The sequence below is a fragment of the Nansenia antarctica genome (assembly GCF_963989245.1).
Source record: "Nansenia antarctica genome assembly, chromosome: 6".
Lineage (NCBI taxonomy): Eukaryota > Metazoa > Chordata > Actinopteri > Argentiniformes > Microstomatidae > Nansenia > Nansenia antarctica.
The window spans coordinates 65,159,914-65,179,051 of NC_137676.1; the positions used below are offsets into that span (position 1 = coordinate 65,159,914).

At 47.6% G+C, this 19,138-nt stretch overlaps 1 protein-coding gene across 1 annotated transcript in view; it reads right to left on the minus strand.

The window, feature by feature from the left end:
• Window positions 1-19,138, minus strand: part of fbxw7 (F-box and WD repeat domain containing 7) — a gene marked incomplete at its 3' end in the record, with an annotated part of 176,371 nt that overhangs the window by 97,814 nt on the left and 59,419 nt on the right. Inside the window, exon 4 of the mRNA XM_080535048.1 lies at window positions 12,695-13,567. Coding sequence (XP_080391174.1) covers window positions 12,695-13,498 — 804 coding nt within the window. The 5' untranslated portion in view covers window positions 13,499-13,567. The remainder of the gene's footprint in view (window positions 1-12,694; window positions 13,568-19,138) is intronic.

The following is a 19,138-nucleotide window of genomic DNA, read 5'->3' on the forward strand; positions in this document are numbered from 1 at the left end:
ACTGTTAGGCAATTGACTATCCTTGTTTAAAATCCAACCAACAGTTCTTGTGTGGGGGAAAAAAGAAAAAAAGAGTGAAATGTCTCCCAACTAATCCCAGGTTTTCCTTGGCAATCTCCAAACTATTCCTGGCAGATGTAGATCCCCAGGCTGGCATTCCTGAGACAGACGGGTAAAGGCCAGCAGCCCAGGAAGACAGGGCCGCCTGGTCTCCCACCCTCCGACCCACGGCCCACACTCAGCTGTCCCTCCAACCTGGCAGGCAGGCCGTGCCTTCCGCGATGCCCTCTAGGGGGCAGTGTTACCCCATACTCAGCAAAGACCTCCAGGAGTCATAACAGGGGTTAGTGGCCTAGTGGATCGTGAGTTGGACTGGTGATCAGAAGGTCATGAGTTCATGAGTTCAAATCCCACCTGGGAACACCACCACTAGGGTGCCCTTGAGTAAGGCACTTAGCTTTAAGTTACTCCAGGGAGACTGTCCCTGTAATCTCTAACTGTAAGACGATAAAAGTGTCTGCTAAATGGTTAAAATGTAAATAGCAAACACAACTGAGGTGAGGTTAGGGGTTTGAAAATGGTTTTGGATTAGATCAACTTTATTTATACCAGGTAACGGAAGACCGGTTTATGGACCTCCGAAGTTCAGGCCATAAGCTACCATAAGCTATCCATGTTCTTATTCTGCTCGAAGCTTGAAGACAGGTCAAGCACTCAGGCTAAAACTCAAGACGACACAAAATCATCTCTGAGTCTTATTCTTGAATGCTGGTTGCACACTCCGGAACCAGCAGTTCTGAATCACAGTGGCTTAAAGAGTGCTAGGCTAACTAGGCTACACAGCGCTGCATCGTCAGAAACAACAACAACAACAACAACAACTAGCTACAACCCGGCGTAGCCTTGAAGCCGGGGCTTAGCTCTGGAGAACAGCGGCGTATCTTCAAAAGAAGGCACACTTAATTAGGCTGCAATGAAATATTCATCCCCCTGTCGGTGAGCCCCCTCACGGCTGCAAAGTCACCAGACGGGGTCGAAGGGCTGGGTAACCAGGCTGGGCATGGAGCAGGAGCCCATGTTGGCCTCACCTCAGCTGGGGGACCACCAGGAGCAGCCCATGTCGGCCTCACCTCACCTGGGGGGACCACCAGATCAGGCCCCTGTATGCCTCTGCGAGTACCAGAACCAGAGAAGTTTTGGGGACGTACGCCTTTGCTGATGTTTGAGAATGAGGCAATTTAACTTGATTGCTATAAGGACTGCAAGCATATTCCTTTTCATCATTTAAAAAAAAAATAAGTTTCACTGCACTGTGTATAAGCTTAATTCTTAGGTAAAACGTATAAAATAATCATACAGTGCTTCTAAGCCACTGAACGATCAAACAACTCTCCAAATATTGACAGGCTCTTTGTTCTCCTCCTAATGCGAGTGCTGCGAAAAGAAACATGCCGTAGGACGACCTCTTTCAACAAACACTAACGGTATCTGTCAGGGAACAGGACGAGAGGGGAAAAAGACAGGTGTCTTTCTTAGTGATTGCACAGCAGTTAGTCTATTTACACACACACACACACACACACACACACACACACAGCAGACGCCAGTCACTCATTGTGTGGTGAGTCTAGTATGACAGAGCTCTTCTCTGATCGTCACAAAGTTCCTCTATTGATTGACAGACGGTTTTATCTTCCTCCTCTGTCACACTGGAGAGTCTGGCATCGATATGACGGTACAGGGGGGCCACCGGGGCAGGGGCGACAACCAAATCTCTGAGCTGAAAGGCAAACCCACTGCAGCCACTTTAGGCCCTGTGTGTCTGTTTGTCAGGCGTGGGTGTGTGTTGCAGAGCGGTGTTTTAGGCCAGCATCCAGACTTCCCCTACCTCCACTGAGCCTAGGAGTTTCAACGCTCCATTCACTCCAGTAGAGGTGTTGGTGACATAGCCACGCATGGAGGCCCCAGGAGGCCTTATCACCACTCCGCAGCCCGGCCCCGTCGCCAGGGACTTCTGGCCGGCCCTGTGGACTGAGACGATAGGGGGTGGGGGGGGGGTTCTGGTTTCGTTGACAAAACTGAGCAACACCGTCATAAAGTGTTTGTGGGACAATCCGGGTGGAAGTAAGCCCAGTTCCTCAGTCAGTGGTGAGCCCGGGTTTCTCAGAGCAGCAGCTATTGCTGTGATTCACTGATACCAAGGCTCGCTCCAACATTCAACAGGAGCCACCACATCAAGAGACACACAGGACCCGGCTGTCTCCTGATCAAAATCTCATTCGTTTTATTCCAGAACAGCCATTTCAGTATTCAGTATTTTGTTTCGCGTTATCTGTAAGAGAGTGTTCAATTGCACAGTTGAGCGGTGATTTAAGAAAAGGAAAAATAAGACAAACTAATGTTGACTAACTCTGAGGGTTAAGGGCCGGTTTCACAGTCCTCGGCTAAATCACACTTTCAATGTAAAATCTCCACTGAAGATGCTTTTTAGTCTGGGCTAGTCTGGGCTTAAGCCTTGTGTGTGAAACCGGCCCTAAGGGTGTTAACTGCTTGAACAGAAATTCTTTAAACAAATACCCAAACAAACTATATATATATATATATAACGGTCTTTGCAAAACAACTCATGATTTAGCAGTAATTATGAGGACAGACTGCTTCTAAACACGTAGCTATAGCCTACTTTGGGGAGGACGGCCCCCCTATGGGCATTTTTACACAAGGCGTTAATTATTCAAATTGTTTACCCTCCTTCAGTTTCAATGCAACCCCAACTGTGGGATGATAAGAACTACAAACTCCCATTAGAAAACAACGTAGCCTCTCATTCCTCACAGCGCATAACAAGCAAACAACTTTAATAATCATTTATGTCATTGTTCTGGAAATCGTCTGGATGCTGGACTGTAAACCCCTATTAGACTGAGTCGGTTCTGACGAAAAACATTTCTTCCATGAGATACACCTGGGGAGGGGGGGGGGGGGGGGGGGTTTGGGGGGTGCTAGCGGAGAAAACAGTCTAGGTAATTGATGGGAAACACTGTAGTGTCTGACTGCTGGTCTGAAAACGTACGCAGACTATCCATTCTATTACTGATTTAGATTGTGTATTTCTACTGCAATGCCAATGCCTATTCGAACCTGTACCCAAGATTTTTTTTTTTTTTACTCCTTGTATCCGTACATCGATGTAATAAAAGCAATTGTGATCTGATCTGAGACTACGCAACCAAACCTTCCTGCCATCCGTCACCGAGCGCACCTCCGTGTACTGTACTGGAACTTGCTCTTGCCTGCCCTCAGTGCTGCCGGGCAGATGCCGTGTCTGGGCTGACAGAGGTATGTATATAAAAAGGCGGGCCTCGCCTCACCCTTGGAGGCATCCTGCTACAGGAAGGTCCTTGGCATTGCTGGCCGGCAGCAGCATTGTCTGGAGGGGCTCCAGGTCCAGAATGGAACTGAACAATGCCGCTGGCATGCCAGGCAACATTCAAAACACACAAACAGACAGGAACACACACAGATGCGCACAATGAACCCCCCCCTGTTCCCGTCCCATCGTTGTCCCCCCAACAACACGCACACAGACGCGCACACACACACGCAAGCCAGCCAGCCAGACTAGTGCTTACAGAGGTGTGGCCCAGCCGACAGATCAGAACGATCACCACAACAGCGGCTTCCATTTGTTCACATTTTGTGCTCCAAAGGGCTATGACACCCCCCCCCCCCCCCTCATTGTCCCCCTGGATTAGACCAGTTAAAGGGCATCCACACACATGGCGGCAGACACAAGGCTCTGCCTACACACAGGCCGTCGGCCCAAGCGCCTCATCTAATCTGCCAGCCCAGATGGTTAACGTGGGATTCTTTGTCGGGGGGGGCAGATGTGGCAATGACACCACAAAGGCGATAAATATGCATATTTCACACATCCAGCGTCTGTTTCTTGTAAAGTTCATACTGTCAACGCATGGTGCCGTGGAAGGCAGCAGCAGCTGGGCCTGCTGCTTTATTTCCGAGGTAAAAGTTAATCCCACATCTTTTCCGTGAAACAACACTCTGAGCCTGAGTGATGCTAGTTTAAGCCTCGTACTATATCACTACTTCATCAATATCAGGACTCAGTTGTTCACTGCACAGGAAGTCAAGAGAGCTGAAGCGTGCAGGAATTACGTCATACTTAGGGTTACTCCCATTCCCTTACATCCTACCCACATTCCCCTACCAGTTCCTACCCGATTCCTTCGAGTTCCTACCCGATTCCTTCTAGTTCCTACCCGATTCCTTCCAGTTCCTACCCGATTCCTTCTAGTTCCTACCCGATTCCTTCCAGTTCCTACCCGATTCCTTCCAGTTCCTACCCGATTCCTTCTAGTTCCTACCCGATTCCTTCTAGTTCCTACCCGATTCCTTCCAGTTCCTACCCGATTCCTTCCAGTTCCTACCCGATTCCTTCCAGTTCCTACCCGATTCCTTCCAGTTCCTACCCGATTCCTTCTAGATCCTACCCCCATTCCCCTTCTAGTTCCTACCCCCATTCCCTATCAGTTGCTTGTCTGACTAGTGCTTGACACTGAATCCTTATTTAGTAGACCAGCTCATGTACTGTCATTCACCCGTGACATCTTGCCCACCTTTCACCACGTAGCAGAGAGTAAACCACAGACCAAATTATCAGATAGATGGATAGAGGCCAAATGTACACTCTATACCGGCCACATCCCGATTTACATTCAGCACATTGGAACGTCACTTGACTTGACGTGTCTGGCGTGACAGTTTCATTGCTTGGAATAGAAAGTCTAATCAGATACGGTACGATCCCTTGAGGTCGTTTTTCACAGCAGGTCCGCAGTATTGAAAAGAATGTTAATGCCTGGCATGTGGGTTGGGGTATGAAGCAGTAGTAAGAACCTCAGGTTCCTTCTGGGCCCTGGACAGTCTGGACGGATTGATGGCAGCTGCTGGATTGAAAATCAGGTGTAGTGCTGAGGCACAAATGTGTACATTTCAAGCCTGCAAACTGCGACACTTTAAATGAATGTGCAATAACACTATGTGCAATATGACAACCCTAGGGTACATAAGGTTGCAGAGAATAGGAAATGTTAGAATAGGTATAGCATAGCATAGAGTACAGCAATAGGTTAGAATAGGTATAGCATAGCATAGAGTACAGCACAGTGTTTTATTTTTACAGTATAGCATAGTGGATAGTGTACATAGCCTTTATTTGTGTAAACCAGCTCCTTTCCCTTCTTGTTTTTTTGTTGTTGTTTTTTTCTTTCCTAGCACCAGGGGAGCCCCCCCTCCCAAATTTCGTTGTTTGGTACCTGTACTATATCAATGACAATAAAGACCATTCATTCATTCATTCATTCAGTCATTCAGTGCGTCCCCGTAAGTAATGGGACAGTGAAGAATTAGTTTCTTCTTTTGGCAAAAGTTTGAATTTCATATCAAAAACAACTATTATGAGGTTAAATTAGAGATTGACAGCTTTTGTTTGATGGTTTGTGTACCGGTTCCTCCATTTAGAACTGACAACATTTTGTATACATAGGAGTATAATGGGAACAAAAGTAAACGGGACAATTCTCGCATACAGAGCCAAAAAAGACAAACCAAACGCTTCGCTGTCCCGTTACTTACGGAGAGAGCACGGCATTTTGCGAGACGTTAAAACCCAAGAGTCCACTCCACTTTGTGGAAACATGACCCAAGCTAGCGTCGACTGGGAGCATGTGAATGATATAGGCCTACCTCCAATGAACCTTTAAGAGGAACGCAGGGGGAAGAGAGAGTGGTGGAGGAGGGGAGAGAGAGAGTAATAAGGGAGAGAGAGAGAGTGGTGGAGGGAGTAAGAGGAGGACGAGTGAACGGGTCTAATTCTGGAGGTGGTCTGGTAACCCAGACCCACAGCACCTGGAGCTGACAGAGACAGCCACCATCTGTCCTCCAAGACGTGCCAGCCAGAAGAGCTTACCCACACATTCCTCCCACTCCCACTCCTCCTCTCACTCCTCCTCCTCTTCCTCTCTCAGGCCTTTAAGACAAAGATGTGTCTACACACCCCACTCATCACATTTACCTCACTACGAAAACGCGTATGTTCTCATACCATAGCAGACTCCACATCCTTTCCCTGTGCTTTTTTTAACCCCCTGTCCCGGTGGTGAACAGACTCCAGCCTGTGAACCTGCATCTCAGATCCGTCTACAACTCTATAAGGTCATACAGAAGAGCATCTCAGACCGTCTACAACTCTATAAGGTCATACAGAAGAGCATCTCATATCCGTCTACAACTCTATAAGGTCATACAGAAGGGCATCTCATATCCGTCTACAACTCTATAAGGTCATACAGAAGGGCATCTCAGACCTACAACTCTATAAGGTCATACAGAAGAGCATCTCAGACCGTCTACAACTCTATAAGGTCATACAGAAGAGCATCTCATATCCGTCTACAACTCTATAAGGTCATACAGAAGGGCATCTCAGACCTACAACTCTATAAGGTCATACAGAAGAGCATCTCAGACCGTCTACAACTCTATAAGGTCATACAGAAGAGCATCTCAGACCGTCTACAACTCAAAAAGGTCATACAGAAGACTGAAGACGTCCTCTACCAGGCCTGAGGCCAGCAACTCTAAACAAGAGGTCTCTCTCTCTAAGATGCCTTATTTATACAGAATGTGTGTGTTTGTGGCTTTCGGATAATTTAATCCTGACTCTGTATTTCAGATAACGACCTCCCGAGTATGAATTAACCCCCCCCCCCCCCCCGCCCCCCAAAGGCTTCGCAACAGGGATCTGCATGCCAAATGCACTGTATCAACACATCATGATGGAAAAACAGACTTGATATGCATGAAACAACACTTTGTAAACACAGCCGTCACTGTCCTAAAGGAACGCATCTGCATAATGATCTAAGAATATAAAAGAAAATCCGTCCGCTCTTTCTGGTACGACAGTATTTAACCTGATGTCAGTGGTGATTTGGTGATTACAGAGGTGCGAGTTTCACACAAACACTGTTGAACGAATCAATGCTATTCCCTAAGCTGCCCCTCGAGAAGGACAATCCAACATCAAAGTGAGCGGTCCCATCTTCCGTCGGAGACTGAAGACCCAAAGGTCGAATTTTTATTTTACTCACTAGGTCAAATGACCACACCCATGGCTGTTCTAGTGTTAACTGTCCCTCCTGAGACATCTACTACCCCCCTGCACTGTTTCTCCTGAGACATCTACTACTCCACCGTACTGTTACTCCTGTGTCATAAATAACACATTTAATAAAAAGTCACGACGACTGCCAATGATGGCCCCAGGCGTGAGAATAGATGACTTTTTCCTGTTATGACTAGTGGATAGATGATTCACTTACCGTACTTAGTCAAATGTATTGGTTGTAAGTCGCTTTGGAATAAGGCGTCTGCTAAATAGCAAAAAAATTCAAATGTAAATGGGACTTGTAAAGGGATGGTCATGACTAGCCATTTGGCGCTGTGGTGGTGAGAGTGAGAGAGAGAGAGAGAGAGAGAGAGAGAGAGAGAGAGAGAGAGAGAGAGAGAGAGAGAGAGAGAGAGAGAGAGAGAGAGAGAGAGAGAGAGAGAGAGAGAGAGAGACAGACGCGACCTTGGGGTCAGGCTGAGGGAGAGAGAGGTCAAGAGGTCATGGCCGGTTTGTCAGTCCGTGGGAATTGGGGGTCTTTGTGTGTTTGGCTCTTTCATCACTCGACCGTGGCCAGACTTATTTTATCTTTGAAAACAATAACTGAGGGGCGTGCGTACACACAGACACACACAGACACACACAGACACACACACACACACACACACACAGACACACACACACACACACAAGGGTATTTGGGACTGTCTGAGTCAGCCTGGCCAGAGCTCCTTTGCTGGTCACCGTTGGGGACTTCCAATTACAATTCTGTTACATTTCTCACCTCTTAAAAAGAAAAAAGAAAACCTGAAGTGCTCTTTCTTTCGGTAATTGCATTCTAGTTGAGCGGTTTGTACAAGTTACCAGATCCTCCAGATGCCACACAGCGTTTCTGATTTCCAGCACGGAAATCATGAACATCCGTACTCAACTTCCTTATGTCACTTGTAATACACATATCACTGAAATAAAATGCAATAACTATGCAATTAGTAAAGTGCTGTGTAGTGCAGTATATCTTCTGCTGTGTGACCTAGGGCCTAGCCTACATCTTTAGCAATATAAGTCCCCGAAAAAAACACTTGAATGATTATTCACTCACACCACATCAAACCATCTTAGAACAAACTGTGGACACACACACACACACACACACACACACACACACACACAGACACACACACTAAGGACATTCAGCGGTCCTGTGAGGGCTTCTATCAGCAGGCAGTGTCAGATGGTGAGCAGCACACAGGAAAACCAGACTGACAGCTACGTTCCTGTCTTTTCGAGAGTCAACAAGCCGAGAGAGAGAGAGAGAGAGAGAGAGAGAGAGAGAGAGAGAGAGAGAGAGAGAGCCTTACCACACAAACACATTAAAAAAACACTGACACACAAACACACACTCACCAGCAGCAACGCCACCTTCTTCATGGTGCGGTTTCCCATTGCAGCAGCGAGCTGTGGCTAAGGAGCAGTCCTCTCGACGCGGCGTACTACGGCAGTGAGGCCACTTCACACTGTCTGACAACTAGTGTAACAAAACTCCACCGTGTGTGGAGTGTGCTTGGATAAGAATGATATGTAGCACACACTGCTCTCTCTCTCTGTCTCTCTCTCTATCTCTCTCTCTCTCTCTCTGAGGTGTCCGCCTGGCTCACTCGTTCTCTCGCATCTGTCACCACTCACTCTCACAGGAGAGGCTGACTGAGGGAGGATGAGAAAAAAAAGAAAAGAAAAAAAAGAACAGGAGGCACATTTCATGGCCGCGGCGGCCCAGGGGCTGGGGGCTGGCCCCCCAACACACACATGCAAAAGAGGAAGCCACATGGCTCAGCAGAAAAAGACACATTCCAGGGACAACTGAGGGGACAAGGGACCGGCCTAATGTAACACACACACAGAACACAAACAAACACACACACACGCACAGACACCACAAACTAGGGGTGCAACGGTTCAGTTGGCCCACGGTTCGGTACGGTTCGGTATTTTGGGTCACGGTTTTCGGTACGGTTCGGTTCAGAAACAAACGTTCCAGACCAACTCGACCTCTGACCAAAGGCCGCGTTCGAGGCATTCACGTGGACGCTCCGGCGCTCTCAGAGCTAATTTACGAACGCGGCCAAATTGATCTTCTCGCCATAAAGCTTAAGCGTACAGTGGGCTTCCTGTATAGATTTAAATCTTGCTTTTCCTTGGCTTCCAGAAAACGTCTTGTCTCCGCCCTTTTCCTTTCACAATTGGATTATGGTGATACAGTATATAGGTTTGCTTCTCTGTCCACTTTATCCAAGCTAGACCCCCTGTATCATTCGGTTCTAAGATACATCACCAATAGTGCCTTCAGGACCCATCACTGTACACTGTATAGTCTGGTTGGATGGCCATCTCTTTCTGTCAGAAGGCTCCAACACTGGTACACTCTTGTGTTTAAAATCATCTCTGGCTTCTTACCGAATTATCTGGGCCTGAAGTTCATCCCTATACCGAGTGGCTCGGGTCTCAGGTCTCGTAGATGGCTACAATACAAGGTGCCACTTATCATGAACAATGTTGGAAGGGCAAGCTTGTCTTATTATGGCCCTTGGTCTTGGAATGACCTACAGACTACTTTTAAATTAGAGGCCCTTATTTCCATAAGTATCTTAAAGCGTAGATTAAAGGATGTGGTCACCGCTCGCTGTACCTGCTTTGGTTAGACTTCTCAATGTTTTAATCACCTTGTAAATACCCCTACCATTGTTTGTCTATTGTATTGTTGCCACTGTCTTATGTCCTGTCTTGTTATCTGAACTGTTTTTTAAGCTACTATTTTGACCCTGTCTTGGCCAGGTCTCTCTTGTAAAAGAGGTTTTAATCTCAATGTGACTTCCTGGTAAAATAAAGGTTAAAAAAAAAAAAAAAAAAAAAACGAAAACGAAAACCGAAAACCGTCACGGTTCACTAGTGAATTGAGCCGTGGAACGCAAACCGTACCGTCCGTAAAAAAACCGAGAACCGTTGCACCCCTACCACAAACGCACACACACACACACACACACACACACAGACACACACACAGACATGCACACACACACACACAGACATGCGTGCGCGCGCGCACACGCACACACACACACACACACACACACACACACACACACACGTCCCAGTGGTGATAAATCAAGTCCAATAAAATGGTCTGCTGGTCTCTTTGTTGTCCAAGGATGAGTGTGTGTGTGTGTGTGTGTGTGTGTGTGTGTGTGTGTGTGTGTGTAGGGGGGGCCTCTGTCTGTCCTTCACAACGCTCTAATGGGAGGGGCCACGGCGGTGGAAGGCCACCATGCGGGATGCGTCTGTCCCTCTCCTGTCGTTAATTATCTTCAGGACTAATTAAAGAACGATTCAGCGGGCGGGGGAGAATAGCATTCCCTTCATGAGGCCACTGAGCGATGGGCGAGGAGCAGGGGGGAGCGATCCCTCCAACGCGCTGGGCACGGCGCTGCTACAGATGGTGTAGACGGGAAGGTCCACTGAGTACTGGGCTGCGTCTTTGGTAAACATCCATCACCATCACCGTCAATTTCAACACCGACCAAAAAGTTTCGTCAACCCCCTTGAGCGATGCAAAACTAAAGTGGTGCGTTTAGTTCTGACCTGCTAGGTGAAAACATAAGGGATCTTTTGAGCAAGTCTATTTCTGAATGGTTCATATCTCTGCTGTCAGGTGACTGGGCTGGGGTTTAAACCTGATACTATTTAATGGCCGAATGTAGCTCGGCTTCAGTGACACACGCACACACGCGCACACACACACACACAGTCTCAAGGCCAGAGAAACACTGCTCCAAGATATCTCTCACCAGTTATCATTAGCACAAGACACTTAAGCTTTACATCCATCTAGACTCTTGCGGACAGAGCGGTCTCGACGAGGACACGCCTCAGGACATGGCAGCATGTGTCTTAGAGACACATTGTAATGAATGTCACACACAGCTCAGTATGCAACGTGGCAGGCAGCGGCCGTCACGTGTTCCTCACCAAGCTGACTCCCTGTGTGACCGGTGTGTGTGTGTGTGTGTGTGTGTGTGTGTGTGTGTGTGTGTGTGTGCGTGGTAGACATACTCATAGGATCTAAAACAGGCTCCTGTGCACAGTAGATGTTTTAGAACGCATTGCATATATATGATATGTATGTGTGATATGATATGCCTATGGAGCGTTTTCACTGTAGCATTGTAATGGGGCCGTGAACACACACTTGCGGGTGCACACACACACACACACACACACACACAATGGTTAAAGGCTGCTGAAGTAGTTTAATCATATTTCAAAGCTAAGTCTTTTTTTTCCGTTTTCATGATTGCTCTTTCTCAGGGTCAGCGAGCAGTGAATAGATTTCTCTCAGCGTTAAACTTGTAGTGGTGTGCAGTCACTTCTTTTGCCCACTAGAGGGAGCTATTGGTTTAGAAATAGAGTGGCATTGGATCTTTGCTCCAGTGATGATGGCGAGCATCATAGATCATCATCATCACCATCAGCTGCTCATTTTATATCTTGAGGGAACGGCTTATAAATCATTTGATGTGAGTGTGCGTCATTAGCACGGATCTGCCTGTGAGATGTAACACACACTCTAACCTCGTCCCCAGGCTGTAGCGCACAGCGCACAGCGGCTGGTGAAGGGGGGTAGGTAACAAGTCAGGAATCGTTATGAGCCATGGAAATGACAGGAAAAAAATAAATAATTGAAATGTGTTTGCAAAAAAGAGCCCACTCAATATAACAAACAACAGTTTTAGGACCACTAAATACTAGTCAGCGAACTCAGCTTGTTTTCGATTCACAGTCAATCAACCGCCGTCCTGCTTTGTACTCGGTGGGCGTTGGTGATACATGCCTAGTTCACGTTTTAAGACTGTTCAAAAGCAAGGAGTGTGTGATCATGTAGTTATGTGTAGTTGTGTGTTTTTAGCGTGTTCATGTTCTATCAGCATGGTGTGATGTGCTAAACATGCAGATGCAGCGACTTGGGGAACAAAAAAACTGCTCCTGTCACAAGCCTGGAACATCAATGACTCAAACCTGGCCATAGTGGGAGTGAATTTACTGACAAAAGTCATCATTTGATTTCAGCGAATCACAGCTGCGAGGCGTAGCTCCCAATCAGAAACTTGTGATGCAAAAGTGTTGGCCCACCAGACCTTTTCTCATTTGGGGAAAAAGTGTCTGAGAATTAGACTAGACATACTCTGTACTCTGCCCTGCTTACCTCGATCTTCTTTGAGAAGTGGAGGCTACATGGACTACTGTGTCTATGTGAGTGTGTACTACTGTATGTGTGAATGCCTGTGTACTGACTTACTGATGGAAGTCATTTCGGATAAAATGGCAAAGATGTACATGTAAAACGCTGATCCTTATTGCTTCATTATCCTCTCCACTTTCAACTGAGCGTCGTGTCAGTGGCCTATGACCTTACAGCGCATCACAAACAACAGGCCTCAGGCCAGTTCTTACCTTCTTCTTGATGGGTGAGCTTTGGTGTTGGCGACCCGAAGACGGGCCCAGGTTGTTGTTGGGGACGACATTGTTCCTTTGGGAGGGCGAATGGAGGCCTTCCTCCCCCTCCTCCTCCTCCTCTTCCTCCTCCCTCCCGCTCTCCTCCGAATGCTCAAAGTCATCACTGTCCTGATCCATCTCCTCCTCGTCCTCGTCCTCCTCTTCCTCCTCCCCGTCCTCCCTCCCTCGCTCCCTCCTCCTCCCCTCTGTCCTCTCCTCCCTCTCCTCCTCCTCCTCTCCCTGCTGGCTGCCGCTGTTGTTGTTCTCCTCTTCCTCCTCCTCCTCCTCCTCCTCTTCCTCGTCGTCCTCCTGCTGCTGCTGCTGCTGCCGCCGTCGCCGCTGTTGCTCCTCCTCCTCCCACATCCACCGGGCTCCTTTCGCGCCTCCGTTCACTTCGTTGGGGGGGCCTCCTCCTCCTCCTCCTCCTTCCTCCTCTTCCTCCTCCTCCTCCTCTTCCTCGTCACCCTGGGGGAGGTTGCTGGCTGCTGACACCCTGGGGGCCCACCCTGGTTCCTCCTCCTCGCCCCTCTCTCCTTCGCTCGCCTCGGGGTCATGCTGCACTCTCTCCTGTTGCTGCTGCTGCTGCTGCTGCTCTTCCTCCTCCACCACCCGGTTCATGTGCTCCTCTTCCTCGCCCTCCTCGCCCGCCTGCTGGGGCGTCCGGGCCGAGGAGGAGGCGTTACCTCGCGCTGCCGGACCACCGTCGGGACCCCCCCCCCGTCGCCGCCTGCTGCTGCCCCCCGACAGCAGATCCTGGTTCATTTCCAAAAGCCAGCTTGCTACCTCCTGGACCTTCGCTAGGCTATCTGAGGAGGAGAAGGGCTTGGCATTCTGTAGAGAAACAACACAGACAGAACAGAGAGAGAGAGAGAGAGAGGGAGAGAGAGAGAGAGAGAAACACAGAGGGAGAGGGGAGAGAGAAGAGAATATGTTATTAGAGTTATCCGTCTTTCATATACACACACACACACACAAACACACAGACACACAAACACACAGACAGACAAACACACAGACACACACACACAAACAGACGGACAGACATACACACACACACACACACACACACACACACACACAACCACTGCTCTATTGCTGACGCTCACGGAAAGAAAGTGGGAATAACCCTCTTCATCTTTTATTCATGCTTGAGAAATAAAACAATGGACATTAGCATTTGTGCGGGGAGCACAAAAGAATTTTCAGGGAGACAACAGAGAGAGCTTTGGCTTTGGATCACACAGCATCGGCATTGGAAGTTCTACAGTAACTTGACTTTCTGCTGCTACACAGACAGACAAGCCCTGCGAGCTACTGGTATTCCAGCCTCTTGACACAGCCAATAAATACGGCCCATCTGTCAAAATATGAAAGCGAAAATTCCTGGCTCAAAACAGGCGAGAATGCCGTCCAATGACTGTTCTTAACCGTCAGGGCAGTTGGAAAGCCGGCTTCGGGAACATCGTGTGGAACGAACGTCCAGCAAATTATAATTTTTTACATCTGAGTTGTTTATCTTCCATGGCCACTGTTCCACTGATATTAAATCCGCCGATTCTCAGATAATGAAAAAAAATATATATATATATATATATATATGAAAGGATACCTAACTCTGAGGAAGACTTTGTTCCAGAAGCTTCTCTTGGCAGACACTGCGAGTCAAGACAGCCTGATCCACGCATTTATGAAAGCAATATTTAAAGAGGAACCTGTGACTGAACCTAAGCAAGGGTATGAGAATATCAAACAACGCCTGCAGTTGAGTGCACATCCGTCTCTGCTACTGAAGAGAAGATCATAACACCAGAGAGATCCACGGTAACGAAAGATCTAACGGCCTCGACACGACACAGAATTCACCCCCAAAAGGCATCAAGGTACCAATCATGTTAGGTCTGTTTAAATTCTGAATAACCTTCCCCAGGGCTACAGTAGTGCATGTGGCTACAGAGTATGAGCGTGCAGTTAGCTCATTAGCTGTGATTGATGGGCTGGTGGAGCTGATAGCTGCTGAGGGTCAGGAGGGAGGGGGGGGGGGGTTGTAGGCCAAGCCAAGTAAGAACTGTCTGTCTATCAGATACCGGTTACATCAGCCCCCCCTGGACAGAAAAAAACTACAGCGTGCGACACAGTAGCCTTGAGCAGGACACATTCACCTTATGCAGCCATGCACACTGATTCAATCAGTTTGGAATAATTTTCATGACTCTGCAGTGGCGGTTCCTTGGGAAATACGCGCACACACACACGCACACACAGAGACACACACAGAGACACACACAGAGACACACACACACAGCACCTTATGGGAAATAACATGGCCTACATGCCAGAACCTTTTGTTTTTGACGCCTGCAACATTTTGTCACTAGTTCCCAGCGAGGGACGACAGTTTCAGAGACTGAACGGTGCTCCAGAGTGACATCAAATGAACCTTGTCAGAGTAGGAATAGACACAGGCCTGTGAATTCCAGGAGGAGTTGAAATCAGAAAACAACTTCAACGACTGGCGTAGTTATCAGTAACAGAAGCTCTGTTGATACATACTGTACGCATGTCGGAGCGGTTTCACACGACAAGCAATTAATCACTCTGCTGGAATGCGCACTTAGGAGCCAATGAGCATTCGTAGGGTATATGTGACAAGTCAAATGAGTGTAAGAATCTAATCGCACCGTTTCAACAAACATGACATACAGGCCTATAGTGATACGCCTCATCATCTTTAAAGACCGGACCAATGGTGTAACTCTGGAGAGACGAACCGTCAGTGTGGAGTTCGGGGGAAGCGTCAGCAGAGGGCGTACTTGTACAGAGACGTGCTTAACTCCCATTCATCAACAAGGGACGACTCCCAACACCATATCAACCGTTACGGATTATTACAACCACCAGGGGATTAAGGACAACGGGACGATCGCCAACGAGGTCAGGGTAAAGAGCAAAGGTGATAAGGGGCAGCAGTTATGAGATCGAGGGCACTGTCAGACCAGGGGGAATGATAATCAGACAAAGGAACAACTCTGAAGTCAATACTAACCACATCACCCAGGGCCTGGGAGAAGGCCGAGAAGGAGCTCGCTGTGGTGTCAAATAACAGGATAACATGAATGTGTTCCACACACGGGTGATAAGAACACAACGGCACCTCGGGAAAGAAAACCAGAACGAGGGTGAATGTGTGTGTGCCTGCATGTGAGAGAATGACAGTGTGTGTGGCTGGAATGTAATCGTCTCATTCACAATATCTTTTCAAACAGTATACACTCACCGAACACTTGAACACCTGTACCCCCATCTCATTCATTCAGGTGGTGTAATGACCTGAGGAATGTTTTCTTGGCACACTTCGGGCCCGTTAATACCAATCAATCATCGCTTGAATGCCACGGCCTATTTAACTCACAGGCGATGACTTCAGTGTTCTTCAGTCACCTGATCTGAATCTAATAGAACACCTTTGGGATGTGGTAGAACAGGAGATTCACAGCTCGAAAGTGCACCTGACAAATCGGCAGGAATTGCATGATGCAATCATGTCATCATGGACCAGAGTGTCAAAGGAATGTTTCCAACATTTTTGTGGAATCAATGGCATGAAGAATGGAGGCTGTTTTGAGAGCAAAGGGAAGGGCTCTAACCCAGTATTAGTATAGTGTTCCTAATAAAGTCTTCCGTGAGCGTATATATGTTACGGTACATGTGGGAAGACAGTACATGTGGGAAAACTAGGGTTAGGGTTAGTTAATAGGGTGCTACGGTTAGGGTTAGGACTAGGGTTAGGGTTAGACATGCCAGCATGTACCAAGTCGACGTAGCACCTAACCCTAACCCTAGTTTTCCCACATGTACCATATTCCCACATGTACCGTATTCCCACATGTACCGTAACATATACACCCAGAGTAGACAGCTGTTAATGACCTTCCTGCATGGCGGGATAACACTGTCCTGTAACTGTGTGCTCTGCGTGTCCTCATGACTCCCAACAGGTACACAACAACCATCTCCCCCCCCAAACCCCACCGCTTTAATGCCCTCCCCCAGCTGTGGCTGTGCCGTCGCCACGCAGCGGCCCGAAGATTATCCACTGTTCTGTAATTCCTGCCCTTTGGCAGATTAGCAATCTGTTCACAACAGGTTTTTTTGGTCAGAGCCAAAACGTACAAAATTGAGAACGCATTCATAATCCTGAATAAGACCAGAGGCGGGTCATGGAAAATGGAAAAAGCAGGGGAGTTTTTTTTTTTTCTTTAAAGCAGCAAAAGCAGGTCCACTTTCCCCTCGGTGTGTGTCTGCCTCTTGATTGGGCCCGTCTAATTAGCAGTATCATTAACCCCCATTGGTTGGAAAAGTCTTTAATCAGAGCGCTTGCGCTCAGAAAGCAAAGCGCTCGGAAAGCGGTGGAAACATTCAACCTAACACTAATTGGAGGTTGATTACACATTCTGCAGGAAACTCCTCCAGGTTGGCTGAGGTTGAAACCATCAATCAAGGTCTCCTCTGCTCAGTCTTCAAAAACAGTCTCAAGCGAAAGGGAGGTGGGTAGGGAATATGTGGGCCTTTGTGAAGTGGGTAAAGGAAATTGATTAGCAAGTGACCGGGTGGTTGGAACTGATATTAAATACCAGGCATGGCACTACGCTATTGGGCTCTTGTGGCTGTGGGCTTTAGACGACTTGCTCTGGTGCAGGGGTTTCAACGACCTATGAGGTGGTCCAATCAGGCCTGCGGGTGATTTGCGCAAATAAAAATAATTGTGTAGTACAGAAATGAGGGGAAGGGCGGTAAGGATTACACGTTAAGTAGACACCATGCAAGCAAAGCTTTCTACAATATGTTAATTGTCAGAAGATAAGAAAATTAACTCACTGTAGAAAACATTGCTCGCGTAATGTCTTCTTTCGTCTTTCATTGTGTCATCTCTACCTTCCCCTTACCTCATTGCTGTGTACTCCATACAGCTATTGATGGCACTTGGTGAGGTAGATGGAAAAAATAATTTCAAAAATAACGTCTATATCTGTCTATTAATAAAGTCTATATCTGTCTTTTATTATTGATTGGAATTGACTCATACATGTATTGGTGAATAAATGAGTCATTCTATTTTTAGTTCCAACCTTCGGATGCCCACAGATGAACCCAAGTTGAAAATAAGGCTTTGGTCTGACTAGGCTACTGTGACATTGTAATATTGAGCTCTGTGGATACGAGGCGTCGAGGGGAAGCTGAGTATATCGGCTACTGTAATATCCAGTAATGCAATAACACGAGGCACTGGTGCGCACAGCAGTCTGGACATTCTTCTGGTTTTACAAACAAATGTCTTCTTTTTTCCCGGGCCAGCATGAGGTTGTATTTGGTGCAATATGGTCCGTGACCAAATCAGGTTTCACCCCCCCGCTCTAGTGCAGTTGTATAAATAAGAAAAAAAGCTCTGAAAAGTACCTGCTTAAATATGGAGGTACCTGCCCGGTAAGAAAACAGCGATGGTAATAACATACAGCTCAGCAGGGTTGACTGTGTGGTCCAGCTGCATCTGACTGTCTGCCACATCATGTGGAGTTCCTTTACCAGAAATACTAAGAGTCACAGAGGACTACTATGGATGCATCATAAATCGAGTGGGTAGAGATGACACACACACAGACACAGACAGACACACACACACACAGACACACACAGACACACACACACACACACACACACAGACACAAGCAGACAGACACACACAGACACAGACACACACAGACTCACACACACACAGACACACACAGACTCACACAGACACAGACACACACAGACACACACACACACAGACACAGACACACACAGACTCACACAGACACACACACACACAGACACACACAGACTCACACAGACACGCCTCTTGCAGTGAGTTGTCAGGGGAGAAAGAAAGACTTAGGTTGCTTGTCTCATTCTGATAGGAGATTATCCATCACTCACTCTCCCCTCTTTCTCTCTCCATCTCTCTCTCTCTTCCCTCTCCCTCCCCCTCTCTCTCTCTCCCTCTCCCTCCATTTCCTTTCACAATCTGTCCTTTCTCCTCCACCCCCACTTTCTCTCTCAGGCCAGTGGCTATAAATATGTCCTGGGTAGTGCATCTGGCGTGGGTCCCTGTCCCTTACACCCCGTCATCCCCTCCCCGGGACCACACCCTCGGTGCCCCCAGGGTTGCATGGCCGTCCTGGGCGGGCGTGGGAAATGAGCCTATCTGGGAAGGAAGTTTCTTCATTCATCCTCTTCATTCATTTCCTTTTTTTCCATTTTGCGGTCCCCCTTTTATATATATATATATATATATATACTTTTTATTATTGGATAGAGATAGTGGAGAGAGACAGGAAAGTAAGGAGGAGAGGGGTATATCACGGG